Source organism: Salmo trutta, chromosome 27, assembly GCF_901001165.1.
Source record: "Salmo trutta chromosome 27, fSalTru1.1, whole genome shotgun sequence".
NCBI classification, from domain to species: domain Eukaryota; kingdom Metazoa; phylum Chordata; class Actinopteri; order Salmoniformes; family Salmonidae; genus Salmo; species Salmo trutta.
Genome location: NC_042983.1, coordinates 35,361,980 through 35,372,981, shown reverse-complemented (window position 1 = coordinate 35,372,981; position 11,002 = coordinate 35,361,980). Strand labels below are relative to the sequence as shown.

General features: G+C 43.1%; 1 protein-coding gene across 1 annotated transcript; it reads left to right on the top strand.

The window, feature by feature from the left end:
• Nucleotides 1-209: 209 nt before the first annotated feature.
• Nucleotides 210-10,479, top strand: LOC115164945 (arrestin domain-containing protein 3). Its single transcript, XM_029717881.1, has 7 exons — nt 210-711; nt 3,011-3,092; nt 3,269-3,416; nt 4,297-4,399; nt 4,562-4,818; nt 5,976-6,278; nt 6,414-10,479. The coding sequence occupies exons 1-7, from the start codon at nt 432-434 to the stop codon at nt 6,480-6,482; spliced, it is 1,242 nt and encodes a 413-aa protein (XP_029573741.1). The 5' UTR covers nt 210-431; the 3' UTR covers nt 6,483-10,479.
• The last annotated feature ends 523 nt before the right edge of the window (nt 10,480-11,002 follow it).

Sequence of the window (11,002 nt, the reverse complement as noted above, 5' to 3'; positions counted from 1 at the left end):
GGTGGACATTAAACTCGAATTATTTACACTGGATGCTTGCCTGCTCTTGCAATACTATCAGCTGTTTAACCAAACTTGTTATTTGGCTCACTGCCTCAGCTCTCTTCCCTGTTTCATTAGGCGGAAGGTGAGGGCAGATAAAGTTCTGCGCATGCTCTATAGGTTGTTTTTCACCAAATCCTCGCTTAAAGTGAGCTGAGCGACGAAAGTTCCTTGTCTTTGACTAGAGACCAACGCGCGGAAGGGCGGACGATAGCAGCACCCACTGCTGTTATTAGCCTTCACATCTCAATGTACTGTTGTCAAAGAAAGCACTGATCATGCCCACTGCTTTTGCAGGGCAAAGATATTGATCAGTGTTAGAATACTCCATTTTTTCTTATGAGATTATTTTTCATCGATTTTTATTTGTAGGTAGATATTTTTCCACCATGGTGCTAGGAAAGGTAAAGAGCTTCACCGTAACCTACGACTGTCTCAATGACAGCAATGTCCCCGTTTTCGCAAGCGGGGACTCCGTCTCAGGTAGGGTTATCATCGAAGTCACCGGAGAAATCCGTGTGAAATCTCTTAAAATTCAAGCAAAGGGATTTGCAAAAGTTCGTTGGACTGAATCCCGAAATGCTGGATCTAACACTGCCTATACGCAAAATTACACAGAAGAAGTGGAATATCTAAACCATAGAGACATCCTAATTGGACATGAAAGAGGTAAGATAGCCTAAAACAACCATATTTGTAGCTAAAGAAATCACTTTGTTTCCTGAGATGCTCTGTTTAGGCTAGTCATTGTGGGTCTTGAGGTTCCTTACAGAGGATGCTGTTGTGCTGTCAACCTAACGTTATACGTTACAGACTGGCTAATAATGAACACAATTGAATGCATAACAGATAAAGATCGGGGACGATCTATGAACCACAATCACAACACCTTTTCTATTTGTTTTTTACTGGCTATAACACATGCATATCAGCACATGCATGTCTTACAGGTCAAATTCTCCTTGAGACATTTAAAACTACCGTAGGATATTCTTCAATGAAATCATTTAAGATATGGGAATTTATTTTATCATGATACTTTACAATTAGCCGGTGCTTGAAAAGGCCTACATGATTAATAAAGTCTATTAAGTTAGCGATGTCTGAGCTGCAGACTGAATGACACTGGTCTCTATCCTTCCTTCCTTTTAGCCTATCATAACAATGATATAAATTACAATGTTTAATCAACACAGTACATTGAGGTACATAGCAGTCTCCGTTTACATATTTGTAGTTTCACAAAAAAAAATCGCTTTTATCGAGCGATCTTGTCATGTTTAACATTGAAGCTTTTCTTAAGTTTCCACCCATTGTTCAAAGCGGTTCCATCCTGTTCAGAAACTGGATGTGTGGGGGTTTAGGGGACTGTGCTTTCTCTCCGTTGATTGGCTGAAGTGCTCATGTGTCTTCCAATGACCTAATGCTTTTGCGGAAAGTGACAGAAAAACCTGCAATTTATCCGACCTGCCAGTACAAGGTTACAAAGTCGCATAAAAAAGAAAAATAGCATTCGTTCTATTTATTTTATGCCTTCATGTGTAGGCATGTCTAATATAAGCAACATTCAGATATCAAATGAATGGTGCATAAGTCCTGCACTTGGCTATGAAGTAGAAGTTGTACAATTACCAAGCCTATCTGAACGCACAACACTTTAGCATATTTGCGGATGATAAATGTAGCCCTGTTTTTGTTCACTTTCAATTTACACCACTGAAACTCGGTGGTCCTAAACAGTAGAACAGGTTTGTTAGTCTGTTGCTAATGTACGAAGTAGATCTTTCAGCTGATTGGATAGAAAGGTCAGTCTGATAATTTAAGTAGCTTAATTGAATGTGTCGTTGAAATGCTTGGCATGAGGTATTTTATTTTGTAGGCTACAATGTAGCCCAAACACTTATTGGCTGTTCCTTGGTATTGTCTGTAAATGCATAATTGCATTTGAAATGAGTTTACAGACTGTAATTTGTTTCTTGATGGTGAAAATAATGTATTTGATCTGTCTCTGTATGGGGAATAATATATGCATATGTTGTTAATGTTTTATATCAATTGTGGCGTTATTAAAATAATGTATGTAGTTTATGGATATCAGTGGCGCTTAATAAAGGTTTAATTCATTGAATTGCTTCTTTGTCTGTCGTCTTTTTCATTCCTCTTTCCTGTCTCTTACAATCCCTGGTCCACGCTGCAGTAATTTACACGCTTCAGATCTAGAGGGGGTTGTCCTGATAGTGAACCACTGACTGAATGCCGCACAGTGAATGCTTAATGAGAGAGCCGGGTTTGGGAAGCTGCTCGCTCCGGTTTAGGCCGGTCTCCTCCTGCTCCAGTCTGCGTTTGAGTGACAGCTCGGCAGTTGTTTACCACGACTCCGCTGCCGCTAAGGCTGGGAGGATTGCTGAGCTAGAGGAAACCGAGATCCCGCTCTATAGCGCGTTGCTTTCAAATAGCACACAGCAAGATATATTTTCGTACTGATCATATAATGCGTAATTAATTACACAACACCAAACTCATCTCTCCATATTACACTACATAAGGAATAATCCATACTTTCAGAGTAATAACAATTAGATGATATATTTTACAGTTCATAATTGGGGCTTCTATTAAACAATATATATTATACATGTTCTCTCTTTCAATACTGACTTACACAATATGTCAGTGTAATTGTTCGGGACTTTAAGGTTTTTGCTAGATAAGTAAATATGTTTCTAGAAAGATCATCTTTAATTGCAGAGATCATCATTTCACATTTTAATATTTTTCTCTCATCATTCTCATATTACAGACCTTTCAGTGCCTTCCTGGTGTCCAATAAGGATATTAATAGTTATATTGTGCTCTCTGTTGTGTTATTGTGTGTTATAGCTGTGTTGTAATACGCAGGTGACGTCATACTGCATATTTCCCAGGTATGGTATACATGTGTTGGAATATTGTCCTTCTGTTGTTTCAGATGAGGACAACTCAGAAGAAGGACTCACCACTATCCATTCAGGAAGACACGAGTATGCATTCAGCCTTGAGCTTCCACAGACGTGAGTATATCCACTTAACTGATCAAAAAACTGACTGGAGGCAAAATGTTTCTATTTAATATCCTTATGTCTTTCCTTAGTTGAAGATTGCGCTAGAGGCTGGCTTTATGTTTTCCAAAAATGACCTGTTTTTGTACCCCCTTGTCTCTCTCTGTCCCCTCTCTTATCTCTCACAGACCTCTGGCTACCTCGTTGGAAGGGAAGCATGGTAGCGTGCGTTACTGGGTGAAGGCCGAGCTACACAGGCCATGGTTTCTGCCCATGAAGACCAAGAAAGAATTCACAGTGTTTGAACACATCGACATAAACACTCCTTTACTCCTGGTGAGCTCACGGATCTGTCTCCTGTACAGTGTCTGTAAGTTTATGCATTGTGAACTTTTAGGGTCTTGTTCAGTGGGCAGCAGAGATCTATTTCCATTGGTAGCCAAGAGAGAGACTTAAAGGTGGAAGTATGACAAGTGCTTAGTTACAGATGTTGCCTAGATCTAGAAAGAATTAGAAAATGCCATCACTCAGGCACCTTGCTTTTCATTGGTTGTAATCTGATTTGGTGTCATGGCTGCCAGCGCCTCTGTTATTGTTGTGGCAGAATGTGCTAGTCACACATTTTGTTTTACTAGTGGACCCCAAACCCATAGCACAGAGGACACCAGTGGACATGGCTTGTGAAAAACCCCTCAGTTGAGCCATATGCTCCCGAGTGGCGCAGCGGTCTGAGGCACTGCATCTTAGTGCAAGAGGCGTCACTACAGTCCCTGGTTCGATTCTGGGTTTGGCCACGGTAGGCCGTCATTGTAAATAAGAATTTGTTCTTAACTGACTTGCCTAGTTAAATAAAGGTTCAATTAAAAAAGGAAAACCTAACAGAGATTTTGTTCTGATCAGTTGGTAAAGTAGAGAAATCAACACATTCAAAACATGGTTAAAACAAAGCGGTGTTGTTGGTCATGTATAGATGTTAAATGACAGATGAGGGTGAACTGATCTTTAATGTTCTGTGACAGCCACTTAGTATTGTGATGACCTCTACTGCCTAAACATGTCTTCTGGGTTTATGGTCATTGTGTTAACTGAGAGAGGTGCAGCTTTCTGTCAGCCCCCCCCCCCCCCCCCCCCCCCCCCCGGGATGATTGAGATGAGGAATAAGGAAGCCCGATTCTCAAGCTCTTACATTCCGTTGCTCTCTCTGTCTGTTTCACAGTCACCCCAGGCAGGTACGAAAGACAAGACTTTATGCTGCTGGTTCTGCACCTCAGGTCCAATCTCCTTAAGTGCCAAAATCGAAAGGAAGGGATATACCCCAGGTGAGGAGAACACCCTGACTCTGTCACTCTAATTGATTAGTAATTTGCCACTCTTGTAGGTAAATGACTACAGATGACTGCCGTATTATGTTTGATGATGACATCTCAATCGAAGGATCTTTGGACCGATTTAACTAAACTTCTTCTTTCTTGTCTTTGCAGGAGAGTCGATTCAGATCTTTGCCGAGATCGAGAATTGTTCCTCTCGCATGGTCGTGCCAAAGGCAGCCATTTACCAAACACAGACCTTCAAAGCCAAAGGTAAACTGAAGGAGGTCAAACAGCTGGTGGCCAACCTCCGAGGGGAGTCACTGTCCTCGGGCAAGACGGAGACGTGGAGTGGCAAAATGCTGAAGATCCCCCCTGTCTCTCCCTCCATCTTGAACTGCAGCATCATCCGAGTGGAGTATTCTCTCATGGTGAGTACAGCTACTGATCTGGGCAGATCCTCTCTTCCTCTTTCTCCTTCTGACCTTCTCTTTCTCCCTCTGACCTTCTCTTTCTCCACCTGACCTTCTCTTTCTCCCTCTGACCTTCTCTTTCTCCCTCTCTCCCTCTCAACTTCTCTCTCTCCCTCTCACCTTCTCTCTCTCCCTCTCACCTTCTCTTTCTTCCTCTCACCTTCTCTCTCTCCCTCTCACCTTCTCTCTCTCCCTCTCACCTTCTCTCTCTCCCTCTCACCTTCTCTCTCTCCCTCTCACCTTCTCTTTCTCCCTCTCACCTTCTCTTTCTTCCTCTCACCTTCTCTTTCTTTCTCTCCCTCTCACCTTCTCTTTCTCCCTCTCACCATCTCTTTCTCCCTCTCACCTTCTCTTTCTCCCTCTCACCTTCTCTTTCTTCCTCTCACCTTCTCTTTCTTTCTCTCCCTCTCACCTTCTCTTTCTCCCTCTCACCATCTCTCTCTCCCTCTCACCTTCTCTCTCTCCCTCTCACCTTCTCCCTCTCACCTTCTCTTTCTCCCTCTCACCTTCTCTTTCTTCCTCTCACCTTCTCTTTCTTTCTCTCCCTCTCACCATCTCTTTCTCCCTCTCACCTTCTCTTTCTCCCTCTCCCTCACACCTTCTCTGTCTCCCTCTCACCTTCTCTTTCTCTATCCAATTACTCATCTCCAATGTGGTGGTGACAATTGTCAACAGATTCAGTCACGTTGAGGTAAATCTGGACATGTAAATATTGAGAGATGTAAAATGTCAAGACACTATTATGGGCCACATATCACATTGGTACTAGGCACATTTCCAAAGGTTTCTTGAGTTCCTAGAAAACTCTCTTAAGTTTCCCACTGTGACCTAGGTAGCTTTGGCAAAGACATTGTCATTGTACCAGGTGTTCTCTCCATTCGCAGTTAAGAGGATGAGTCTAGAATATCTGTGGCAACAGTTGTCTTAGAGGTGCTAATGACCTCTATACCTTGTCAACAGACTGCTTCAGGCTTTCCCTTGCATCAGTGGAACACCTACATGAGATGACCTCCCATACAGAGGGAGTGTAACACTGTAGATCACACAGGTGTGTTGTTCAGTGAAGGTGGAGCTACAGTACTTACCCTCTGTTGTGTGCTGCTCACCCTCTCCAGGTGTACGTGGACATCCCCGGAGCCATGAACCTGTCTCTGAACCTGCCACTGATCATCGGCACCATCCCGCTGCACCCCGTCGGCAGTCGCACCTCCAGCGTCAGCAGCCAGTGCAGCATGACCATGAGCTGGCTAGGCATGGCCCTGCCAGAGCGTCCTGAAGCCCCACCAAGCTATGCCGAGATCATGACAGAGGAGCAGAGACGGAGCCTGGAGGTGACCTCAGCCAGGGATGAGTTGGAGGGATCACTCTTTGCTTACATCCAGGAGTTCCGCTTCCAGCCCCCTCCTCTCTACTCTGAGGTACGCATCAGCAAAACGTACACCCACTACTAAGACGAATTATTTTACACACTGCAGTTAGTGAACATATTCAAGTCTGGTAGCCGAGAGGTGCCGTTCCAGTAATTAAAGCAGTGTTTCCTTCACTTCCGCCAGGTTGATCCCAATCCTGATCAAGCCAGCCGGACAGAGGAGCGGAGGTCTGACACCTGTCCATCACGCTGAAGGAAACTCAGAGCCCAGCCCGGAGATGTTTTGGGCGTTTCTAGTCAGCGCTGTTTTTGTTTCCCCCCCCCCCCAGCGACAGCGTTCGCACGCCACCGTCGATGTTGAGAGAAAACAAAACAAAGAAACAAACATGGATGATACCACGGTTGAACGAAGCCCTTCCCACAGAGAGAGGCACAGGAAGTCAGTACGGGAACACTTCCTGGCAGCCTGCCTGGCCGGGGCACGGCTAGACAAACACACACCTGAGCTGTGAAAAAAGAAACCCCTGTAGTGGAGACAGCCTTGGTGGAGTGGTGATGCCGTGCCAGGGCCCTGTCTGCCTATAGCTCTTAATATCCTGCTTTCTTCTGTAACCACGGCATACAGACATGGCTCTCACACAGAGCAGAACTGTCATGTCGAGATCTGAGCAGAAAAAAAAAGAAGAAACAGGAAGAAGAGAAAACAATATAAGCACCACTGTCTGAAGAGCAGAGAGACTACCCTCCTCCTGTCTGAAGAGCTCAGCAGCAGAGAGACTACCCTCCTCCTGTCTGAAGAGCTCAGCAGCAGAGAGACTACCCTCCTGTCTGAAGAGCTGAGCAGCAGAGAGACTACCTTCTTCCTGTCTGAACAGCTCAGCAGCAGAGAGACTACCTTCTTCCTGTCTGAAGAGCTCAGCAGCAGAGAGACTACCCTCCTCCTGTCTGAAGAGCTCAGCAGCAGAGAGACTACCCTCCTGTCTGAAGAGCTGAGCAGCAGAGAGACTACCTTCTTCCTGTCTGAACAGCTCAGCAGCAGAGAGACTACCGTCTTCCTGTCTGAACAGCTCAGCAGCAGAGAGACTACCCTCCTCCTGTCTGAAGAGCTCAGCAGCAGAGAGACTACTTTCTTCCTGTCTGACGAGCTCAGCAGCAGAGAGACTACCCTCCTGTCTGAAGAGCTGAGCAGCAGAGAGACTACCTTCTTCCTGTCTGAACAGCTCAGCAGCAGAGAGACTACGCTCCTCCTGTCCGAAGAGCTGAGCAGCAGAGAGACTACCTTCTTCCTGTCTGAAGAGCTCAGCAGCAGAGAGACTACCCTCCTCCTGTCTGAAGAGCTCAGCAGCAGAGAGACTACCCTCCTCCTGTCTGAAGAGCTCAGCAGCAGAGAGACTACCCTCCTCCTGTCTGAAGAGCTCAGCAGCAGAGAGACTACCCTCCTCCTGTCTGAAGAGCTCAGCAGCAGAGAGACTACCCTCCTCCTGTCTGAAGAGCTCAGCAGCAGAGAGACTACCATCCTCCTGTCTGAAGAGCTCAGCAGCAGAGAGACTACCCTCCTCCTGTCTGAAGAGCTCAGCAGCAGAGAGACTACCCTCCTGTCTGAAGAGCTCAGCAGCAGAGAGACTACCCTCCTGTCTCATGAGGGATTTTTGCACGTTATTCTTGGCTTAAGTTGTGTAGTTCCATTTTGAAGAAGAAAAAAGAATCCCTAATGTTTTTTTCAGCCTAGTAACATGCTGGATGAAAGAGACTGCAGGCTTAACGCCTAGACTCCTTATCCGCACAACTTCGAACAACGTAGAGAACATAGATACTTGGGGGAACGCAAGACTGAAAAGGACAGAAACAATGCACTGACCTTGTTTAATCTGTTTTAAGATGTTATTTTTCTTGGTCACATTTCCTTAATGACGTGTAGACTGGACTTGAAAGCAGCAGCACACTCTCCATACAAAAGCTATTTTTCGATATCTCCTCAGTTAGCTTCCTTTTTACTTGACTAGATTCTGTCTTTTGATTTAGTTCCAAACTTAGAATGCCTTCGATCCAATCACATGTTCCTGTGTGTTTATGTTGCACTGTGTTCTGGAGTAGAGGAGACTCAGGCCAGCACTTGCAACTCAAGTAGAGCATTAGATGCAGAGACTTGTGAGTGTATGTGTATGCGTGCATTTGGAACATATTAGAATGCCCATCCTCAGTGTCTCCCTGTCCCTCTACTCACAGCACAGAGCAACGCAGGCTTACATACTGGCAAAAACCACTGTAATAGGTGGTCTTCTCACTTGGCAACAAAAAACAAGACGTTTTAATTGCACTGTTTGAAATAGTAAAAGGAGGATTTCTCATATTTTAAAATAGTATATTACCAAAACAAGAGAGAAGAGAAATACACGGAGCAGCAAGGTAGCTTCCGAAGAGCAACAACATTCCATTTTGTCCATGCTACATTTGCCGACTTCATTCACCAACTACTTCATTTTCCAGACCAGTGAAGACTGAAATGCTAGATTTATATATATAAAAAAGTAAGAGTACATGGTATGATCTGCTTCTAAAAATGGGGCAGATGCAAACCCAGCCTGGCAAACTGCTGGGGAATAATGGAGGCTGGTGGGAGGAGCTATAGGAGGACGAGCTCATTGCAATAGCTGGAATGGAATTAATGGAAGGGTATCAAACACATCAAACATGGAAACCACATGTTTGACTCCGTTCCTTTTATTCCATTCCAGACATTATAATAAGCCCCTCCTATAGTTCCCCCCACCAGCCTCCACTATATTAGATGTTGCTAAAGCTCCACTCAAACTGGCCAGAACAAATAGTGGTAGGTTGACACGAGTAATACATTGGTTTTCAAACTCATTCAACACCTAGACCAGCTAGAGTGGAGCTCTGCCATCGTCTTAAAGAGGCACTTTTTGATAATAAAAAAAAAACTAACTAGCATTGATGGTGGGAGGTCTGTAAAAAGTCTGCTAACCACATAATACTTTCTGATGAGAAATGTAGTCAAGCAGTGTTGTGATGGACATGAATGCATTATTTAATCTTCTAAGATTAGAGACATTTTTTTTTTTTAAGTTTACAGTTTTGAATTAGTTGACACAAGTTTGTATGTTATGTTTTTGTGCTCTGTTAAGATCCAGCTAGCAAATATAAGAATACTGCTTACAGTAATAGACAACAAACTAGGAATTAAAGTGATCTTATCTTAGTGGCCTTGACACAGAACTGACCTAATTATGATGCTTCATTATCGAGTGTCTAAACAATTTCCAACCTTACTCTTTTTTCTCTTTTCTGTGTCTGTATGTATTAGTCATTTGAAGTTTTTCAAAGGGACATAAAGGGAAGAAAAAAATAGTCCTTAAAAGAAAGTGTAAAAAAAAAAAGAAAAGACGATCCCTGGATGAGCCTTTTTGATTGTGCATTTGTCTGAATATCTTTACTGATGACTTGGCTAGATAATGTACTAGGGGTATTGATGGCTGATGACTTGGCTAGATAATGTACTAGGGGTATTGATGGCTGATGACTTGGCTAGATAATGTACTAGGGGTATTGATGGCTGATGACTTGGCTAGATAATGTACTAGGGGTATTGATGGCTGATGACTTGGCTAGATAATGTACTAGGGGTATTGATGGTTTGTTTTCCAGTCAGACAACCCCATTTAGTTCAGTTCTACTCATATCTCAGCTTCATGGAACAGCTGTGGATCAGCAACCCTCCCTCCCCCACTGAGAACAGCTGTGGATCAGCAACCCTCCCTCCCCCACTGAGAATGAATTAGCTAACAAGTGGAATATATTGATATTCTAAGATAAAATCCCTCTCCTCACTTATTTTTGTGTGTTTTTTTTTTTGTTGCTTTGATTTTATCTTAGGGAATCTGTATCAAGTTAAAAGAAATGAATACGCTTAAATCTATTTCAGGTTGGTCAATTCTATAGTTCGTTGTTCGGTGTAGTCAGTGTAGTCCAGTGTTAAAAGCTAAATTCCTGACTTATTGAAGTGAGGAATCAAAATGCTAAAAATGGGAGAGTGGATCTAAAATGTTTTAGAAACAAAGTGCAATATTACTAATTTGAATGTGATTTATTCTCTATTTGTAAATCTATTTTCTCCTTTGTCTTTATAGTTTGTTGTGCATGATCGTCTATAGATATTGTATGAATATCCTGAATGATTGTAACCATTTTGTCTAGTTATTCTTTTGAGTTTAATAAACTTTTGTAAAAAATCATTAATTTCTTTCTTCTTGATGAGACCACTGATCCAACTTCAGTAGATATGTTATTTTTATTAAGATAAAAAAACATGATAACTTACATCAGGTAGTCTGACATCAATTTAGTTAGGCGGTATAATGCATAGAGCCTATTACACATAACCTATGTGACGATCAAGGGCCGGACGTCAGCAGAGGTGCAGCAGTCCCACATTTTGAAGGAAAACAAGCTCACTACCATATAGTCACGACACACAGCCAAAGCTTCCATAATGTGCAACAGCGCCCCTGCTGGTAATTCCTAGAACTTACACTTCACTCCAATGTTTTCAATATTCCAATAGTGTGGGCCAGACACAAGACACACATATTGGTAGTGGTTTTCTAGAAACTAAATGTCACACAAGTAGCTATAAACAATTCAATGCTAATAAGGATTACCAATAATTAAATGATGGTTATATCCAAATATACTTGGTTTTATTTTTGTCTTGGTAAAGGTTTTGTAAGTTACTGTAAAGTGAGTGTGCTGTAA